Here is a 21,493-nt window from a genome sequence, read left to right on the forward strand (position 1 = left end):
TGCATGTACTTCTTTTGGATTCCCATTCAGCTAGGCATCAACAACAACTTGTGTTGTCCCAGAACAATCTAGGCATTTTTGTAGGAGAGAGAAGATGGGAAGGGTGGTAAGGAATTGTTTTGTTTTGTTTCAGTTGAGTTTAGGCAGATTATCTTAGGGGTGCTTGCTTGGCTATTACTGGAGAGCAGGAGACATCAATTCCCTCTGCTTTGGAGCCTCAAACTGAGTTGCTTCTGAGAGTCAAGCTCATCCGCGGAATGTTTCAGGAGAGTTCCCTCAAGAGTCTCGGGAATTCGAGAACACTTGGGAGGTTAAAGATGAGGTTAAATCAGAGGCCACCAGAGATCCCAGGAGGGCAAAACCAGGGCACCTTGCCCGTAGTTGGTATGAGGGGCTGACTATAAAACTATATAGGATCTGGAAGGATGAAAGGCACCGTTGTGTGGGGTAAAACTGCACAAAGCAATGGCTGGGTAAGGAATCACTGACTTTCCTTCACTGCACTACCCACTATTACAGTTTAATCCATTAAGTTCCTACAAACTTCTCCCCTTCCCTAGACACCCTTCCGGCTCCCCAGGTGTGCGCATGCGCAGAGAGATTCCCAGCTGCCGCCGCAGGAGCCGGCAGGGCATCGATCTACTCCGTGCTCGACTCCTCGACTTGTCGGCACTTGATTGAGGCACGTGGTAACGTAATTTCCGGTAGCGGCTCGGTTTCCGGCTTTCGGTTTTTGCGGGAGCAGCGTAGGCCTCAGGTGAGTTGGAACGTGTTTTCGTTGCCCGTTTCCGACCTCCCCGCTACCGGCCGCCGCTGGGCCTGACGCCCGCTTGTGGGAGCCGGGAGTGGACGGGGCGCAGCGGTGGAGCCGGCGCGCGTTCGCTTCGGCGTTCGCAGAGGGGGCGGGGGGAGTGTGAGACTGACGCGCTGGTCCCGCCAGGACCCCGAATTTAGGAGCCTTGTCTCCGGTGGGAAGGGTTGGCATCGGGGATCGCGGGGCCGCTAACTGGGGCTATGGTCGAACGTGCCTGTGGCTGAAGAGGCGGGAAGCCCCTTTTGGACTCTCGGTGCCCTTGCTCTAATGCAGACCACCATCAAACCCTACATGAAATGTTGCGAGAGCCTTTCCTCTGAGGGATCTGCTTTAAGTTTGACCGAGCAATTCCTTCTCGTCGTTTTCGCGACGTGAGCCCTTTTTCGGGTAAGGAGTGGGGGGCGGGGGTCGCAAGCCTGACAAGCATGACCTTTCACCTGTTAAGTGCGGTCCCTGCAGTGGGCCTGAAATTTGTGAAATGAAGGAATATGTGGGGGCACCCAAGGAAATAAAGCGAGGTCACAGTTTGCACCTGAAAACAACGTAAAAAGTAAAGTAGCGAGGTGAGTGTGAAAGAGAAGGGCGAGGAGACCCGCGGAATTGCCCGGCCTGCTGTTTCTTAGCTATCTGACCTTGGGCAAGTCCTTTAACCTGTAATAGCCATTAATAATAACAGCTACTTGAAGTGCTTACTGCCTGTGCCAGACTGTGCTTGAAGTTTATGTGTCGTTCAGTCTTCTGAGTTGTACTAGGTAAATGCTGTTAAACCAGCCCCGTTTTACCGCTGTCGCCCCGAGAGATTAAGGAACAGCTGGTGATAACCATAGATAGGGTTTGAATTCAGATGTGGTCTGTGCTAGAGTCTGAGCTCTTAACCATCACGCAGTACTGCTCTCTCTGAGCTCCCTAATTTCAATTCAGGCAGAGTTAACCTTAGAGTCAGGACAGGCTGGTGATAGTGTATATAAATTAAGTAATAAATAGGTACGAAGTGCTTTTGAAGTGCACCCATGAGGTATTGCTTGGTAAACTTTGTTAATGTTGTGTCTTGATTTTTACTGGGCATACATTTGCTAGTTTCTTTTTTATTTTTCTTAAAACCTACTCAATTCTAAAATAATCTCATTAAAAATTAAAGTTATTTCGTGAGGCAGATGAAAAAACTGTATTGCTTGTCACAAGTGAAAGATAAGTATAAAAATAAATGCATTGGTTGAAATAATCTTATTGAAATCTGCCTAGGTCCTGGCGCTCCATCAAGTTTTGAGCTGGAGAACTGTTTGTTTGTTTATTTGTTTGTTTAAAAAGGGCTAGCAAGTGTTGGGAGGTTTTAAAGACTGCTAACAAACTAATATTTTCTGCACTTGGGATTGAAAGAAAATTGAGATGTTAATCCTTATGTCCTCATGCCATACAACAGTGAGTTAACGCTCTCCATTTATAACCGAATTATTTACTATCTCCTTAGGCTGTTTGGACCGTTTAACATGGATATAAGACCAAATCATACAATTTATATCAACAATATGAATGACAAAATTAAAAAAGAAGGTAAGTGCTTTTAAAAAACATTTATTCACAACCAAAGCGTGTTTAATTACCAGCATCTGAAAACTTGTGCGGCTTCAAAACTTGTCATGTAGTCCTCTTTGTCAGTACCTGCAACAGTGCCTTGTTTCTTTTTGTGTGAGGATTTCAAGGCTTTTTAAAAGCAAAAATAGGTAGGGGCCGAAAATAAGTGGAATATGTTTACTAAAATGTGTAACTTTGTATAAATAAGTGTGTGATGGAGGGTACTCGATGCAGTGTCATTTTATGAAGAATTTTGTCATTGTTTCTTTCACAAATAACTTGTTTCCCCTCTAATTTTGCTCAGAATTGAAGAGATCCCTGTATGCCCTGTTTTCTCAGTTTGGCCACGTGGTAGATATTGTAGCTTTAAAGACCATGAAGATGAGGGGTCAAGCCTTTGTTATATTTAAGGAGCTGGGTTCATCCACAAATGCCTTGAGACAGTTACAAGGATTTCCATTTTATGGTAAACCAATGGTAAGGCGATGTTATTATTTTGGGTATAATCACGATTGATGGTGTGTTAAGTTGATAGACATATGCATGAAACTGGGTGTTTCTTTCTGCCTTAATTATGTGTTAGAGCAAGTTTGGTTTATTTTATTTACACATTTATGTTTATAGAAACACATTAGTAGTAGAGTTTGTAATTCACTTAGTTTATGACAGTTCAGACAGGCAATAACAAAATACAATGAGATATAGAGTGTTTATTTTTTTTAAGTTTACTTTTATTTTGAGAGAGAGAGAGAGGGGGAGGAACAGAGAGAAAGGGAGACAGAATCCCACGCAGGCTTCACACAGTCGGCGCAGAGCCCAATCTGGGGCTTAAACTCAGGAACCCACGAACTGTGGGATTATGATCTGAACCGAAATCAAGATTCAGAGGCTTAACCGAGTGAGCCACCCAGGTGCCCCAAGATGTAGAGCGTTTAAAAAAAAACAATGGCAGTATTGGCAATATTCTTATCTTGAAAGAACTAGAAGTTAATGGCTCAAAACGTTAAAAAGAAACCTTTGTAAACTTATAAAATAATATAAAACAAAATCATGGTCAAAGGAAATCCAGTTGATGTTTCAGAAAATAGCATAGTGAAATAACTCATATCAGAAGCTATACAGTCTAGAAAAAGCAGTGATCTGAGAAAAAATCATCGGTTTAAATTCATAGGTTTTGTTGGTGAATAACAGTGAACAGAAGTGAAATAGTTATGCGTAGAAAGTTTTAAACTAAGGAATGACATACTGAGATTCACATTTAGCTGCTGGAAGACGATTGGAGTGTGGGAGGGCTGGGAGGATGTAAGGGAACTCAGGCCGCTGGTGTAAGGGATGGTAGAGGATTGGATTAGAGTAGAGACAGGGTATAAAGCAAGGGTTTCCAAATGTGTGAATGAATACAGAGTACCTTGGGTGTGGATTTCTGAGTGCTTTTTTCTGGGACTGGGATGGGGAGGGGCCTTGGGGAAAGCCAAGGCCCAGAGTTTCAAAGCCCTGGGTCATCATTCTGCCATAAACTGGCTCTGTGCCCGGTGTGTTCATTTTCAGTACGTGTAAGATGTAAGCAGATTGGCTATCGTTTGGGCTAATTCAGAGGTTAGCAAAAACTTCATAAAGGAATAGATCATATTTGAGGCTATAGGTGTATGCACATACAGTTTCTGTTGCATATTCTTGTGTGTGCGTGTGTGGGTGTATTTAACAACCCTTCAAAACCGTTTAAAAAAAAAAAAGTCCTTATAGGCCATGGGCTAGATTTGGCCCATAGTCGGTAGTGCAGATACTGGTCTAATCCCTTTATTTTAGAAATGGAGAATGAGGCACAGAAGTTGCCTACCTAGGTTATATTAATATAACCAGTGGCAGTGCAATCACACCCACTATTGTGATTTTTTTTTTTTCTTCTAAACTAGGGATCCAAACACAGTCCTAAAGGGTCAGGTAGTAACTATTTTAGGCTTTGTGGGCTGGATGATCTCTCCAGCAACTTTTTTTTTTTAACGTTTATTTTATTTTTTGAGAGCGAGAGAGAGTGCGAGTGTGAGTAGGGGAGGGGCAGAGAGAGAGAGGGAGACACAGAATTTGAAGCAGACTCCAGGCTGCGAGCTGTCAGCACAGAGCCCAATGCAGGGCTCGAACTTACAGGAGATCATGATTTGAGTCAAAGTCAGACACTTAACCAACTGAGCCACCCGGGCTCCCCCAGCAGCTATTTAACTCTGCCTTCATAGCAGGAAAAGCAGCCATAGATGGTATGCTAGTGAATGAATGTGGTTCTCTTCCAAAACACCTAATTTACAAAAACAGGCGGTGTTGGCTGTGGTCTGTAGTTTGAGGGCCTTTATATAGCATGTTGTTTAATTCAAGAGTGGGCACTTTTTGTTACTGGAGCCAAGTTTTCCTTTTCTATCAAGTTCCCTTTCTCCCATCACTTCGTATCTGATGGGCATCATCTGTGTGGAAAAGCCCACCTCAGAAAACTGGGATTGTGCCTACATACCTCCTTTTTGATAAAACGGTATTTCCTGAAACCAGGGTTTTTTTCTTACTACGTATGAAGAAATAGCATAATGGAGATCTCACTTGGCAGGAGCATAAGACTGAGTTTTAGTTTAAGTCTAAAATTACATTAATGTGGAGGAATAATTTCATCCTGTAGAGGATTTTAAGGCTGTTTTGTTGAGATGACAAGTTTGCATGTGCCTATTACTCAGATACAGGAAAGCTAGAAATGGCTGTGTTTGGCACTGGCTTCACTTTGGCAACTAATGATTTTAAATCAATGGAAAAAGTCCAGTAGACTGATAATGCATTGAAAGTAGTTTATGAGTTCCATTCTCTGCCTTCAGGAAGGTAGCAGATACTGCCAAATCTCCAGCATCCTGGAAGAGGGAGAAGAACATTCTTTGCGCTGTCTTGTTTGTGTTTATTTAGGTGGTTTTGGTTGCTCTTCTGTTTTAACTCCTAACATACCAGATCAGAAATGAACAAAATTTGCTATAACTTGGAACTCATAACTCTAATTCAAGGATATTTGGTTATTTAATCCCAAAAACAGAAGAACCATCTTCCTAAAGAACCTTTAGCATAAATGTAAAACTTGCCCCTTCTCTAAGCTCTGGGTGTACTGCTTTTATCACTAATGGGCATTTAGTCTAGACCAGAGTTTTCCAGCATTGGCCCTTTTGAACTGAGTAACTCTTGTCGTGGTGGGCTATCTTGTTGATTGCAGAGTGTTTAACAGCATCCCTGGCCCCTATCTACTACACGCCAGTAGCATGGCGACCCACAGTGTCTCCATTCGGTAGCACCAGCCTTCTGTGGGCAAAATCACCTCTGATTTGAGAATCACTAGTGTAGACCAGGCAGCTAAGAATGGTGGCTGAGGTCAGAGATTTTCACAGGTGACTGTATCATAAGGATAGACACAAGATCACCCAAGATCTGTTCAGGTCAGGGAGAAGGTTGAAGAACTAGGGGAGATGAGAGGGAGTCCTTGGGACTAAGTCAGCGTTAGTTTAAGTCTGTTCCTTCTGGTTAGATGAGGCCATGCAAAACCACAGTTGTTTGCAGAGATAAGACCACTTAGAAACCCTGTGCTGCAGCAGCCGGGAGCAGCCAGAGAAAGTGCTGAATACTAAGGTGAGGGTAGGCATGCTCTCCTCTTGCTGCCCCAGTATACTCATCTCTAGCTGAGGTAAAGAAAAGACAGACTTGCTTTTGATTTTGACAAATTTCCTCCTTTAAACCCATGATACTTTAGAAGGTCTCTGGTTTCCCTGTGGACTGAGATTAAATTCTTATTTTGTAAGGCAAATTTAGATAGTAATTTGTAGGACTCTTGTGTTTTGATATGGTCAGAGAACTTGTTTCAGCTCATTCAGCTATAGAGAAGAAAGGTTTCCTTGAAGTGGAAGTTGCCATTTGCAGATAGATGCACCCTAGAAAATAGTTGTAACTCCTAGCACCAATTTTGGGATGGCTGATTGAATCTAGCTGTGTGTAATGCTCTAGGCCACGGCCGTGCTACTCGAAGTGTGGGCCCCACCGTCCACTTTGTGCTTCGTACAAGTACAGGATCTCAGGCCTCACTCAGACCTACTGCATCAGAATCTGCAGTCTTACAAGCACTCAAGGTAGTTGGAAAGTACATTAACGTTTACAAAATGCTCTCCTAGACCAGTGTTTTTAAACGCCTGCCTGCTGTCTCAGTAGCATGTCCCTGCTGGCTCGGGCATAGTAAGAAGGAGCAGGTGGCCTGGGTGCCTAGTTGTGATGCCATCCTTTGTTTCTTTTCAGAGCATTTTACACTTTAAGTTGATGCCGCTATTGATCATTTTGTTGAAAAACAATAGATCGGGGCACCTGGGTGGCTCAGTAGGTTAAGTGTCCGACTCTTAATTCAGCTCAGGTTATGATCGCAACAGTTTCATGGGTTTGAGCCCCACATCGGGCTCTGTGCTGACAGTATGCAGCCTGCTTGGGATTCTCTCTCTCCCTCTCTGCTCCTCCTGTGCTTGCTGTCTTTCTCAAAATGATTAAATAAACTTAAAAAAATGTATAAAAATATTAAAAAATATATAAAAATAGCAGATTGGATTCAAAGGGAAATTCTTCTCAATCTTTAGTACTTTGAAAATCTCAGATTCCATATGACATTCTACAGCTAATTGACACAGTTCGACCCTTATATTGAGACTCCCTGCTAAGCAGCAAACAACTTTCCAATGCACTTTTCTGTTTTATGAAATGGAGAGAAGCAGTGGTGCAGATATTGCAAAGTTCTGTTATTCCCATATGAAAATGTGTGGGTTTTCTTCTGATAAACCTAGTTGAGTCTGACTTTGTCTAAAAATTGTGAATCATAGACCACAATTTATTTTCACTGGGTGTGTGTTAGACAGATTTCCTTAGGGGTGTGTTACAAACTAGCATGTAGTGTATTTGTGTAATGAAATTTGAAATATTAACGAGTAGTGTGAACAGCCTTCAGCGTAATTGAAAGTAACCTGTCTCCACATAATTAAAACAGCGAATCCAGTATGCAAAAACAGATTCTGATATAATATCTAAAATGCGTGGCACTTTTGCCGACAAAGAAAAGAAGAAGGAAAAGAAAAAAGCAAAAACAGTGGAACAGACTGCGACAACTGCCAACAAAAAACCTGGCCAGGTAAGACAGACCAAAGCTCCTGGGTCTGCTGGTGCTGCAGACTTGTTGGAGGGGTCCGTGTTCCACTTACGGGAGGGTCTCCGAGGCGTGTGTGTATGTTTGTGCCTATGTGTGTTTCAAGGTGGACTTTTAAGAAGCTGGAATGGTTGAGCTCTTATAGGATTCCAAGACTTATGTTTAAGCACCAAATTAAAACATAAACCTGTACATCTGCAGATTTATATGAAACAGTTTTGTTTGAATTTGGCATCCAGTTCCATCGTTCTTCAAAATCTGTTAATATCTATTGGCTTATCTCTCAACTTCTGCCCGTAAATAATACTGTGGATACTATCTTTAATCTTGAGTATGCCACACAAAACTGCTTTCCTTAAACAATTTGGAAATTAGAAATCTAATTTAAAATACCAAATAAAAGTAGTCACTTTTGGATTGAAAGTGATTAGAAATCAGTTTCACGAAGTATAATGGTCGACTTTTGTGTACTTGCTTTAAAAAAAAAAATTAAGAGGGGCACCTGAGTGGCTGAGTCAGTTAAGTGTCTGACTCTTGATTTTGGCTCAGTTCATGATGTCACAGTTTGTGGGATGGAATCCCCATCAGGCTGTGCACTGACAGTGTGGAGCCTGCTTGGGATTTCTCTCTCCCTCTCTCTGCCCCTACCCTGCCTGCACTTTCTCTTTCAAAATAAAGTAAAAAAAAATAAAGGAAGACAGGTTCTTGGTTTCTCCATATATATTTCTCAGTAATCTTATATTTACATATTATAAATATGTAATTTTAATGAATTATTTTATAATCTTAAAGGTTAGAGGTTAAATTTTATGATATAGTCCTTAAAATTTAGGACTAGATCTTTCAAAATTAATTGACAAGTTAGTTTTAGTCAGTTAAGGTGGCAGTTCTTAAAATGGAATAAGAAATCTTTTTAAGTTAATGGGTTTAAGTTTTCAAATTTTAACATAAGTGTTCTTAGTTCAGGTGTACAGTATAGTGGTCCAACAATTCTATATGTTAGTGCTCATCATGATAGGAGTGTATTCTTAATCTCCTGCCTCTATTTCACCCATCCCCCTCAGCCACCACACTCTGGCAACCACCAAGTCTGTTGTCCGTAGTTAAGGGTCTGTTTCTTGGTTTGTCTCTTTTTTTTTTTAACCCTTGTTCATTTGTTTTGTTTCTGCAATTTCACATGGGTAAAATTGTATGGTATTTCTTTTTCTCTGACTTCTTTCACTTAGCATTATACAGTCTAGCTCCATCCCTGTCATTGCAAATGGCAAGATTTCATTTTTTTTATGGCTGAATAATGTTCCATTGTGTGTATATATGTATACATATACATACATATGTATATCTGTATACACATATACCACATCTTTTTTTTTAATGTTTGTTTATTTTTGAGAAAGAGAGAGAGACAGAGCGTGAGCCAGGAAGGGGCAGAGAGAAAGGGAGACACAGAATCTGAAGCCAGTTCTAGGCTCTGAGCCGTTAGCACAGAGCCTGATGCAGGGCCCGGACCTATGAACCATGAGATCATGACCGGAGCCAAAGTCCAGCGCTTAACCAAGTCCAGCGCTTAACCGACCAAGTCACCCAGGCACCCCCATACGCCGCATCTTGATCCATTCATCTACTGATGGACACTTGGGCTGCTTCTATAATTTTTGGCTTTTGTAAATAATGCTGCTATAAACATCGATGTGCATCTATCCTTTGGAATTAGTGTTTTTGTATTCTTTGGATAAATATTCAGTAGTGCAATTACTGGATTTAATTTTTTGAGGAACCTCCATAGTTTGGATTCCCACCAACAGTGCACTAGGGTTCCTTTTTTTCCACATCCTCACCAACACTTGTGGTTTCTTGTGTTTCCGATTTTAGCCATTCTGACAGATATGAAGTGTTATATCATTGTAGTTTTGATTTCGTTTCCCTGGAGATGAGTGATGTTGAACATCTTTTCATTTATCTGTTGGCTTTCTCTATGTCCTTAGAGAAATGTCTGTTGATGTGTTCTGCCCATTTTTTAGTTGGATTGTTTTTTGGGTGTTGAGTTTTATCAGTTCTTAATATATTTTGAATACTTAACCCTTTATTGGATATGTCATTTGCAAATGTCTTCTCCCATTAGTAGGTGGTCTTTTAAAAACTAATGTTAATTTTATGCAGTAATTAAAATTATAAACTCTTTTTTAGAGCGATTGGAAAAATTTTTTAAGTTTATTTTGAGGTAGAGCGTGTGCGAGTGGGGGAGGGCCAGGGGGAGAGAAAGAATCCTAAGCAGGCTCTGCACTGTCCACATGGAACCCCATATGGGGCTCGATCCCACAACCATGAGATCATGACCTGAGCCTAAATCAAGAGTTAGGACACTTAACTGTCTGAGCCACCCAGGCATACGTGATTGGAAGTTATAACTGTTTTCTCTTTGTTTTGTTTAGGGAACACCAAATGCAGCAAATACCCAAGGAAATTCAACACCAAATCCTCAGGTAATATTTTTCCCATGTGGTGCTTGCTCTTTAAAATAAAATTATAAACCACTACGATAATACACAACTTGCATGTCTCCAGAAACTGAAAATAATTCCTCTACAAGACATTAAATTATATAGCACTTTAATATAGAAACTGACTCCTCAAAACATTTTAGTTATTTTAAGGGGGAGAAAATGAAACCTGACTTTATTCTTTGCTTTCCATAATGATTCAGTGATGGAATCAAAATGACAGATTTTAAACTCTGTGAAGGCTGGGAGCAAGCATTTGTGTTTTCTCCACAGTACGTCTGAAGCCCAGGGCTTTACAGACACACAGCTTGCGGGAATTGGCCAGGTGACAGGCTCCCTTTCCATACTAGTTGCCTGAAACACTAAACCATCTTTTCTAATAGAGCAAAGTTGTTTACGATTACCCTTGCTCGCTCTTCTGAGAACAAATACGTGTCCCTTTGTATAGATGTTTTAGAAACCTTTTAGCAAATCTCCCTGCTGGAGGCCTCAAAGAGAAAGCTTCAATTATATACTAATGGTTTTCTCTTTGGTTCCTTGGATGCTCAGGTCTGACAAGATCCTTAAATCCAGAGAATTCCTTGCATCTCTGAGCTTTCCTTCTCTGACTTTAAGTTGTGTACATCTTCCTATATTATCTACTTCTCTTCTTTGAAGTCTTTCGGCAATTATAGTACAGTTTACAAATGCCAGTACTTCATTCTCTAAGCCTTAAGTTGTTCTTTACTCATCATGTCTTCTCTAAATGAAAGTAGTCTGAAGACAAATAGGCTCTCAGGGACAGGATGATCCTGTCTCTAGGTCCTCATAACCCCAGGTCGGGGTGCCAGAGAATTAGTTTAATATCTAACAATGGTGTTTGTTTCTACTTACTTGGATGGAAGTAGATGCTCTGTAGGTCTCATTTACTCGCAGAAAACATTGTCACCCAGTCGTGGCCCTAAGCGGTAGTTCCAGAGTTCCTTAAACCCTGGGAGGTTGTAAATAATGCAGAAGATTGAGTATCTGAGTGTTGTTCCTCGGGTAACCAGCTGAAGATGGGGGGCATTGCTGCCTTTCTAGTTAGGGTCTTTCAACTATGTAATCCAGATGGCAGAGTCCTCCCATTGCAACTGAAACATTGTTTTCAGTACTATTAAATTCTTAAAACGTAATGAGATTTGCAGTCATCCAAATTTGCATAAAGTGACTTGAACGCCTCCTTAGTTGCTGTTAGGTTTATGTTTATTTGCATGGTGTCCTTGTTTTTCAGCTTTAGTGTTTGATGTAGTGCTACGATTTCGTGTTCCTTAATAAACTGGAGCGTAGCTTTCTGAAGTTTAGATTTTAATGTGAGAGCTAAATGGCGTACTATGCTTTTCATACTGAAAGCTAACTTTGCTTTTTTCTTTGTAATAGGTCCCTGATTACCCTCCAAACTATATTTTATTCCTTAATAATTTACCGGAAGAAACGAATGAGATGATGTTATCCATGCTGTTTAATCAGTAAGTCTCTTCACAAACCAGTGTGTGTTCTGAAATCCTCCCAACAGGATGTGGAGCGCTTCCGTGGGTTGAATCCATTTATGTATCACACAGCAGTACTTCCAGGGTCACAGATTTGGTTGGGGATTAATCCTGAATTGAAGTCCGTCTGCAGAGTGAGCATATGTAAAGCTGAAGTACCTCTGATGTTTGAATTACTAATTCTAATTGATGAGTAAAACAGGAAACCAAGCCTTGATACAATGACAAGAATAGAATTAGCTTACGTTATACCGACCCTTCTTTCACCGTATTCCTAATTATATTTTAGACTCTTTCAACCTACTCAGGATTCTGGTAGGTCATGTTACGTTTCCTAGACCAGTATTAGGAAGTTGCTTAGCAAATTTAAACACAGAACAGACATTTATGTATTTGATAGCATTTATGTAAATTGTTTCTCCTTTTACAGATTTCCTGGTTTCAAGGAAGTACGTTTGGTACCTGGAAGGCATGACATTGCTTTTGTTGAATTTGAAAATGACGGACAGGCTGGAGCCGCCAGGGATGCTTTACAGGGATTTAAAATCACACCTTCCCATGCCATGAAGATCACCTATGCCAAGAAATAACATGGGATAGTTGTCTTTAAGGGACTTGGTGTTATTTATAGTGTTTGTTTTGATAACATTTGGTCAACCCATTTTAATAGTTGGGGGTGAGGGGGAGTGAAAGTGAAATTTTGCTGAATGATTTAAATAGCTGGTCTTTGTTTGGCCTGGTGAACTGTGAAATATGAAGGCCTTAATTTTGTACAATAAACTATTATTTGTACTCTATACATAACGTTTCATTCATTTCACTGTCCTGTCAGCAAATGCCTACGCTAGTTTAGAACACATCTTAACGGTGTATAAACCTGTCATAGGATGCTTTCGTAGTATTTTGGGGCAGCTAATGGCAGGGAAATATTGAATCATTTTAATAAAAGTAAAGGAGAATTAGATCAAGCCCTTGAATGAGATTTTCTGTAGTTTCCATCCTGCTGGAGTTTTTGTTAGTTTATTGGTTTTTTTAATTGAGTTGCATTAATGGTAAAAATAGGGGTGCCTGTGTGGCTCAGTTAGATAAGCATCTGACTCTTGATCTCGGCTCAGGTCACAATCTCATCATTCATGAGCTCGAGCCCTGTGTCAGGCTCTGCGACTGACAGCACAGAACTTGCTTGGGATTCTCTCTTGGTCTCAACAGACTTTAAAAAAAAATTTTTGCCCTGGGTGTTAGAAGAAAATGAGACCTGGGCAGGATCTAAATTTGAAGTTTGTGCTCTTCAAATAAATGAGCATTGTTTTTTTTGTTTGTTTTTGCAGTTAGTAGGCATTTCACAAAGCTTTTCATTCAGCATTTAATTGAATAAAGGTCATTTCGGAGTAACTGTACTTATGTTTTCCAGGAAGAGAGAGGGAAAGGGAATGCTGTCTTCAAACTTCTCATTTTATGTTCTCATCCTCTTGATGTGGAATTGTTCTGAAGGAATACCTGCTTGGCTAATAATCTAACCTCTTCATTGAAAGACCTCCAAGGGAAAGAAGTTGCAATCTATAATATTTTTTAAGACACGTGGGCTGTCTTAAAGGGTTGTAAAGGGTTGCCAGTTCTAATCTTGATACCTCGTAATTCTCAAACACCAGTTTTTAATTCTTTAATAGCAAAGGTCATTTTCTTTAGCTTTTGATTCATACCTAGGGTTATGATTCAGTCCCCTGCTAGTAGAACCATGGGCATCTTTAAAAGTGAACAATTTTTTGCACATATAGCACACATTAAAGTGACACTTGATTTTTTTTGTGTGTGTTTCTCACTATTACCCTGAACAAAAGTTAGAATTTGTATACTTACGGGAAGTCTGCTTTTAGACCTGTAGGTTTTTATCCCATCACTCTTGTGCGTACATAAGGAGGAAAAAGGAAAATCGTTTTTATTCTTAAAGCGGCTACATTTAGAATCTGACTCTTATTTGAATAACTTTAACTTAGTTGTCAAGTTCATGTACTTTTATAAAATGTACGAACAATGAATTACTAGATAAGACCATACTTCTGGTTGTTAGAGCAATGCCAATTGCTACTAATTTCTAACTCCTTATTCTCTGTGACTGTCCTTATCTTGTCTCAGAAAAGGTTTCACAGATGGCCCCTGCTTTGAGTGTCTGTATGAGAGAAAGTAGAAAGGTCAAGGTGGTTTGAGTGAGGTGAGAGTAAGGGGAATATGTAGGACTTTTTAAGGACTCGCTTAAGCTATGAAATGGGGAACTCAGATTTTTTTTAATTGAGTTATTTACAGACACTAAAATTCACCCATTTCTAATGAGTTTTGAGGAGTGACCCAGTTTGATGAGTTTTGACAATTGTATACAGTTGTGTGATAAGATACAGAGGATTCTGGGGCGCCTGGGTGGCGCAGTCGGTTAAGCGTCCGACTTCAGCCAGGTCACGATCTCGCGGTCTGAGTTCGAGCCCCGCGTCAGGCTCTGGGCTGATGGCTCAGAGCCTGGAGCCTGTTTCCGATTCTGTGTCTCCCTCTCTCTCTGCCCCTTCCCCGTTCATGCTCTGTCTCTCTCTGTCCCAAAAATAAAAAAAAAAAAAAATAAACGTTGAAAAAAAAAAATTAAAAAAAAAAAAAAGATACAGAGGATTCTGTCACCCCTTGTAAACAAAGGCTCCCTTTGCAGTCCATCTATTCCCCAGCCCCCAGCCCCATCCCTGACCATAGGCAACCACTGATCTGCTTTGTATCACTATAATTGTGCCCTGTCTACAGTGCTTTTGAAGTTCATCTCCATTGCGTGCATCAGCAGTTCTACCAGTGGATGGGCTTTGGGTTCTTTTTAATTTGGGGCTGCTAGAAATAAAAGCTTATGAACATTTACATGCAAGTCTGTGTGGACACGTTCTGTCAGAAGATTTTGAGTGCAGGAGTGACCTCTGATTACTTTCAAAAGCTTTTTATTTTGATATAATTTCCAATTCATATAAAAATTGCAGAAGTAGTACACGGCTCCCATAAACATACCTGAACCATTTAGGAGTGTGCTACCTTGACTCCTTGTTACCCCTTAACACTTCTGTGTATTTCATAAGTACAAGACCACCCCGCTACATAACTACCGTATGACCAGCAAGACCAGGAAATCCAGTATCCCATCTGATCCACATTTTCCTGATGTCCCCAAAATGACCCAAGATTCCAACCAGGATCATGTGATACGTAATTGTGTCTCTTCAGTCTCTTGTCTGTTCCTCAGCCTGTGTGTAATCTTTCATGATCTTAATTGTATGTAGAGACTAATTTCAGCTGTATCTATACAATATTAGCTATAGCTATAGCTATGTCTGTACAATATTAGCTATACAATATATCAATACAATATTAAAAATGAATTTACAGTAGTACCTCTATTTGCAGTCCAGCAACTCCAAGTTTATTCTGGGCTTCCTCCTCTCCTTATTTGTACCTCTTTCTCTGCTCCCATTAACCTCCATGCATTTACTTATTCGCTTAAATCTCCCCGAATGTAGCCAAACTCTGGTAAGCAAGACTTCAAGAGGGAAGAAGGGGAAGAAAAAAGGAGCCAACTATACTTTGAAGCTGATTTGATCAAGCTGGGATCTTCTGCCCTTCCTTCCCTTGCCATCTGTGGGAGTTGCCAGGAGTTTGGGAGGAAGTAGATGTTGTGCCCGGCTAAGGTGGGTCTAAACTTCAAGGTTAATTTTCAACTTTGACTGCATATCCGAATCATCCAGGAAACATTTCCAAATGCTGATGCCTAATCTACACCCCATATCAATTAAATCCCAATCTCTGTGCATGAAACCCAGTCGTCAATATTGTTTAAGGGCCCTGAGTGATTCCAACGTGAGCTAAGAACGAACAAAGCAGATTTCTACCTTTATGAAGTAGGTTGTAATGATTAGATCATTAGTTCAAATTGTATTTTTCAAAAGCAGCATATTGATAAGTAGAAGATGGAGTAAAAACTGGAAAGTGTTGTAAGATGTTCATGTTTTTTAACTTTAAAGCTTAAAGAATTTTCTGTGTGGTTATTTAGCAAATATTTTATCCCTTGGAAATATTGTAGCCAGCAAATATCTGATGAGGAATGTGAAGCCCTGGCTTAAAATTTGTGCTGTAATTGATTTGCCCTTGAGCAGTACTTCTCAAACTTTCATGTTTCTCCAAATCACTTGCGAGGCGTGTTAAGCTGTACATTGATCTGGCAGGACTGGAGTGGGGTCCGAGGGGCTTTGTAACACAATGCTGAAGGTGCCAGTCTGGGGACCATGCTTTGGTGGCAAAACCCCAGAGTCTCTGTCCTAATTTACTCAGTGAGTCTTAATTTTTGGGTGCTAAGAATGAGGAGATCGTGACCTGAGCTGAGATCAAGAGTCAGATGCTTATCTAACTGAGCCACACAGGCACCCCTATTTTTACCATTAATGCAACTCAATTAAAAAACCAATAAACAAAAACTCCAGCAGGATGGAAACTACAGAAAATCTCATTCAAGGGCTTGATCTAATTCTCCTTTACTTTTATTAAAATAATTCAATGTTTCTCTGCCATTAGGGGCTCCAAAATACTACAAAAGCATCCTATGAACCTCTTTTGGTTTTTTTATTTATTTATTTTGAGAGAGAGAGACAGAGACAGTGTGAGTGGGGTAGGAGCAGAGAGAGGGAGAGAGAGAGAATCCCAAACAGGTTCCACACTGTCAGCGCAGAGTCCGACACGGGGCTCAAACCCATGAAACAGTGAGATCATGACCTGAGCGGAAACCAAGAGTCAGATGGTTAACTGACTGAGACACCCAGGCGCCCCGAACCTCTTTTGAAATGTAATAAAACCGAAGGGCTTTCCCCAGGAAAAACAAAAATAAAAGCATACACTTTCAGGAGGGTCATGCATTCATTCAATGAATACCTATTTTTGAGGACCGAGGATTTTTCTGGGTGCTAATGATAGAGCGATGGGCAAGATAGACAAGGTCCCCACTTCCTGGAACTTTCATTGTGGTATCTGGGGAACAAGTGCCATCACGTGAATAGACAAGGCATGTCAGGTAGTGGTAAGTGATGAGAACGTACCACAGTCGCATGATGGACTGATTGGGTTGGAGAATGGCAAGAATGGATTTGTGAAACTGGTCTCTGTGAGGAGACATATTGTCCAGAGACCCGAGTGCCCATATGTGGAGGGAAAGCTTCTCTGGCCATAAGGTCAGCAGGGTCTGAAGTAGACACGAGCTTTGCACTTTCAAAAGACAGAGCAGCTGGTGTGGCCAGAACAGAGCAAGCAAGGGAGAGAGTGACAGGGAGTGACTTCAGGGGGGCAGAGGGCCCAGATCATCCAGGGTCTTGTAGGTCACAGCAAAGAGGCGGCTTCCACCCTATCCACCACCCAAGCGTATTTTTAGACCTTGAAGCAGCAGCCAGAGCCTCCATTTTAAGAACTCCAGGTTGAGAACTAATTTAGTAACTAAAGCAGGAGAATGTCATCTGGGGATTAAATGCTCGGAGAATACATCTGAAAATCCAAAGAAAGTAAGCACGCTCAGGACAGATCACGTCTCCGGACCCCGGGTATCTGTCTGTGCGCCTTGAGCGTGCCTCCAGGTACAACTGATCGCTGAGTTATTGTAAGTTTAACTTCCCATGTGCAAGCAAAACTGCGATTTCCATCCCATCTCTGCCCACTACAGAATGCTAGGACATCTCAGGCCTACCCAGTATGCACTCAGCAGGCTTGACATCTCTTTTCTTTACTTCTCTAACCTTCGAATAGCCAATAATGGCTTGGTGTTCGCATCAGCCTTGGTTTGCTAAGTTGTTGCGATAGCTTGGTTGTGGCTTTATTCAACGTTTCCCTCCACTTTGCGGCGGCTTGTTCACGGTGCGCAATCTGAGTTTGTGCAGCCCCCATTTCTGTTAAGTGCCTCTTAAATGGCAATTGTCTTTTAACTCTCCTGTTGAGGGCTGGCTTGAGACTGTAACGGTCTGGAAAACAGCTGCCCGATCGGGATTAAGAAGATTTAATCAATGCTTTAGTTTTCCCAGAGACCCTCTTAGGCCCCTAGATTATAGGAAGGAAAAGTGCCCTGGCAGTCTGCTTTCAGAAATGATTTCTTTTTTTTTTTTTTTAATTTTTTTTTCAACGTTTATTTATTTTTGGGACAGAGAGAGACAGAGCATGAACGGGGGAGGGGCAGAGAGAGAGGGAGACACAGAATCGGAAACAGGCTCCAGGCTCTGAGCCTTCCGCCCAGAGCCTGACGCGGGGCTCGAACTCACGGACCGCGAGATCGTGACCTGGCTGAAGTCGGACGCTTAACCGACTGTGCCACCCAGGCGCCCCTCAGAAATGATTTCTAACTCATCCTTTCCTCGAAGTAAAACAGGAAATGAGGAATGTAACACCTCCATTCTAATGTGACAGTGGATGAATGGAGACAGCTCTGGACACAGTCCTGCTGGGGAAGCTTTAGATGGGGTGGTTAAGACAGGTGACTCTGGCCTCTGCTGGGCCGCGGTTGCTTCATCTACAATGAAGACGCTGAATTAAACAAGCTTCCAAATCTGGGCCAGCTGTAGAAAAGATCGCCCCCTGATAATAACACACACACATGCATACACACCCACCCCCGAAGAAAACCCTTTTATTATACTGTGAGTATTTTTGCTTTACCAGTTTATCCCCAGTTTTGTACAAAACTATTTTGTAAGTTGAATGCTTGTCCCTCATCTTTGGAGGGAGGGAGGAGGAGGTTCTGCTCTGAGATCTCATCATCAGCCAAGTTGGACAGGGCATCCTGACAGGGACCTCTGTTCTAGAAACAATGGAGGTGGGGTGCACCTTATGAAAGAGATACCAGCCCCAAACACTATAAAAAGCAGTTACCTAAAATCTGTCTCTCCTAAGAGAAAGTAAATCCTTGGGGCCAGGGCCTTTTTTATTCACTGCTATATCTCTAGTGCCTAGAACAGTGCCTGGCACACAGTAGGTGTTCAGGAAATAGTTGTTGAGTAGATGGAGCTGTGTATTGGCACTTCAACTTTGGCGATTTCTAGTAGTGCCCCTCTTTCCAAGGGCCGTAACGGAAACCTCTTGCTTTCTCCTTTCTCTATCCATGAGCATTTTGAGACTGAATTTCAGAGATCTCAGAGAGGAAAAAAGAGACTGTTCCTTTCTTTCCATCCCGCCTATCCCTTCCTTTCCCCAATCGTAGGGTCTAGATGTGATAACAGCTCATGTGTTACAAACCATGTCTGCCCCAGGACAGATGTGACTTCCGAGAATCCTATCATAAATGATTTGTAAACTTAAGCATCCTCAGTTTATCTATTATATGAATCCAGGTGCTTATTTTTAATTTTTTTTAGTGTTTATTTATTTTCGAGGAGAGAGAAACAGAGTGTAAGCAGGGGGAGGGGCAGAGAGAGAGGGGGAGACCCAGAATCTGAAGCAGGCTCTGAGCTGTCAGCACAGAGCCTGACGCGGGGCTCAAACTCACAAAACCGCGAGATCATGACCTAAGCCAAAGACAGACGCATAACTGACTGAGCCACCCAGGTGCCCCATAAAGGTGTTTATTAGTTGGATTTGTTCCAATGAAAATATGTGTACTAAGGATATAGATCTCACATTTTCAGCAGATTTCTCAGAGTCAGTACATCTTTGCTTATAAGTTGAGAGAATATGAGACTTGAGCTAAAAAAATTGTTTTAAACAATTTAAAATTCTCATAGTTCTTTGCACAATGCCTTGCTGATGTGATATGCCACAGCTAAAGCAATGGTGGACCATTTTTGGATATCATTTGTGTATAAAGAAGGACACAGCTTTTGAGTCTCTTTGGAAAACCAGATGCAAAATAGCTCCTGGAGCCCAGGAGATGTTATGAAAGCAGAGGAAGGAACGGTGGGCACCTTCCCATTGGCCGGGGGGACTTGCCCAGATGTCTGGCTTCCACATAAAAGACAGGAACCACTGCAGTCAGTTTCCACTTCTAGTTAAAGAACGATAGCAAAAACACCAAAAAGGGAAGATGGCAAGACTCTTATTACTTTCTCTCCCCGGTCTTGTGGCCATATGTGCCGTGCACGGAATATTTATGGACAGACTTGCTTCCAAGAAGCTGTGTGCAGATGACGAGTGTGTGTGTAAGGACTTTTCTTATGCCTTTCATTATCTTTCCATTATATAATTGAAAAAAAAAATCCACGAACAGCGTGAAATCTAATAGGGCTCTTAGTGAATCTTCTCTGACGTGTGTGTTAGCATTGTTTCTCCTGGTCTGTACCTTTGGTGAATTTACTTGGTTAAGATTCTGTTGGATATAGCTTTAATACCTTGGATAGATTACTCTTCTTGAACTAAACAGGAGCTGTGAGCCGGGAGTTATTAATCACTCTGATTTCCAAGTTTTCTGATAAGCTTGGCCTTTTTACTGTTATAAATTCCAGGAGACGAAAATGTAGTCATTGCAATGTTTTTGTTCTTGTTTTTGTTTTTCTTCCAGATACTATTTCTCTGGCCAGAGCTCAAGAAGATTTCAATGCCCCCGACTGTAGGTTCATTAATGTTAAAAAAGGGCAGCAGATTTATGTTTACTCAAAGCTGGTAAAAGAAAATGGAGCTGGAGAATTTTGGGCTGGCAGTGTAAGAGGAGATTCTTACAAATACACATACATCTTGACATACGGTGCTCTTAACTTTTTCTCTGGGACTTACCTTCAATGCATTGTAATGTTTAAAACTAGCTCCTTAGAACAATGGAGAGATGGCAGACAAGTGCACAAATTCACAGATATTTGCTTTTATCGCATGTCGAAGAAACAAAGACAATTCCGTAACAAAGCCAAATGTAGGCGTATGTGATGTTTTGGCAAGGACCAGCTAACCGCACAGGGGCTTGAATGCCTCAAAGGGTTTGAAACTTACTCAAAAATGTTTGAGCGGATTTGCCAAGTAAAACGCATGCGTGTTGGCAGTCAGTCTCGGCTTCAATATTTTAAAGGAAGCTTTCACACCCGCTTCAATTCCAGAGAATCTGCTTTCTTCGGCGCAAATATGCAGGGGTGGGCCCCAGGGAGGGACGAAGCAGGACTGATTTCCTGTTCCTCGTCTGCAGCCTCACAGATAGATTCTCAAGTAATGAGGGATTAATTCTTAAATTCACTCAAGGATCTGTGCGTTTGAATTTTTAACAACTGAGAAGTGACAGTCCTTTAGAGTCAAAATGCCTATTCACTTTTTACGAAATTTATCGACTTTGTTTACAGGCAGCTCACAAGATTGCATAAAGTAAAGGAATGCTAAGTGAGACTGGTAAGACCAGGCCACAGAAAAACAGATACATGCTTTCCGTGGGTTGACTTAGTTGCTGTGAGTGAACTTCAGATTTGGGTCCCAGTCCCCCACCCCCACCCCCACCCCCAACCCAGAGGGGGAAGCGAAGCACTTAGTAACAAATGTGATGCCAGGGGGTTTTCTAGAAGTGTGCTCCTATCCGCCCTCCCCTAACTGTTACTCTTCTGGACACTCAGGTTTATGGAGATGGCCAGGAGGATGAGATGGGAACCGTGGGGTATTTCCCCAGCAGCTTGGTAGAGGAGCAACATGTGTACCAAGAAGCCACCAAGGAAGTCCCCACCACGGTAAGTGTCTCAGGGCTCAGGGCAGGTCAGACAAAGACTCAGATCTTGAGGTAATGCAGGCAGGCAGGTGTTAAAAATGCATCATGTCACTTACAAGATGCATGGAGCAAATGCCCCTACTTGCAATGAGGGCTTCCTTGAAACAGGGAGGTTTTGGGGCGCCTGGGTGGCGCGGTCGGTTAAGCGTCCGACTTCAGCCAGGTCACGATCTCGCGGTCCGTGAGTTCGAGCCCCGCGTC

At 41.7% G+C, this 21,493-nt stretch overlaps 2 protein-coding genes across 3 annotated transcripts in view; both read left to right on the top strand.

Annotated features, from left to right (window-relative positions):
* The first annotated feature begins 657 nt into the window (after nt 1-657).
* Nucleotides 658-12,382, top strand: SNRPB2 (small nuclear ribonucleoprotein polypeptide B2). Of its 2 annotated transcripts, none has more exons than XM_040447751.1 (7): nt 658-757; nt 2,283-2,365; nt 2,691-2,863; nt 7,419-7,559; nt 10,007-10,057; nt 11,474-11,562; nt 12,014-12,382. In XM_040447751.1, exons 2-7 carry the CDS (start codon nt 2,302-2,304, stop codon nt 12,171-12,173), a joined length of 678 nt encoding a protein of 225 aa, XP_040303685.1. In that variant the 5' UTR covers nt 658-757; nt 2,283-2,301; the 3' UTR covers nt 12,174-12,382. The 2 variants fall into 2 exon arrangements, with proteins under 2 accessions (XP_040303685.1, XP_040303686.1); XM_040447752.1 differs by lacking the exon at nt 658-757 and adding an exon at nt 833-1,201.
* Nucleotides 12,383-19,605: 7,223 nt separating this feature from the next.
* OTOR (otoraplin) overlaps nt 19,606-21,493 on the top strand; it is a 2,896-nt gene continuing 1,008 nt past the window's right edge. The window contains exons 1-3 of the mRNA XM_040447754.1: nt 19,606-19,757; nt 20,117-20,256; nt 21,144-21,254. Coding sequence (XP_040303688.1) covers nt 19,643-19,757; nt 20,117-20,256; nt 21,144-21,254 — 366 coding nt within the window. The 5' untranslated portion in view covers nt 19,606-19,642. The remainder of the gene's footprint in view (nt 19,758-20,116; nt 20,257-21,143; nt 21,255-21,493) is intronic.

The sequence above is a fragment of the Herpailurus yagouaroundi genome, unplaced genomic scaffold (genome assembly GCF_014898765.1).
Source record: "Herpailurus yagouaroundi ecotype Mexico unplaced genomic scaffold, PumYag 196, whole genome shotgun sequence".
In the NCBI taxonomy this organism is placed as follows: Eukaryota; Metazoa; Chordata; class Mammalia; order Carnivora; family Felidae; genus Herpailurus; species Herpailurus yagouaroundi.

Bases quoted from the DNA above. Each gene is read 5' to 3' on its own strand.
- SNRPB2 (XM_040447751.1), top strand. From the start codon at position 2,302: ATGGATATAAGACCAAATCATACAATTTATATCAACAATATGAATGAC. The intron at 2,864-7,418 runs GTAAGGCGATGT...TAATTAAAACAG, and splicing joins CATTTTATGGTAAACCAATG to CGAATCCAGTATGCAAAAAC. The intron at 10,058-11,473 runs GTAATATTTTTC...TCTTTGTAATAG, and splicing joins ATTCAACACCAAATCCTCAG to GTCCCTGATTACCCTCCAAA.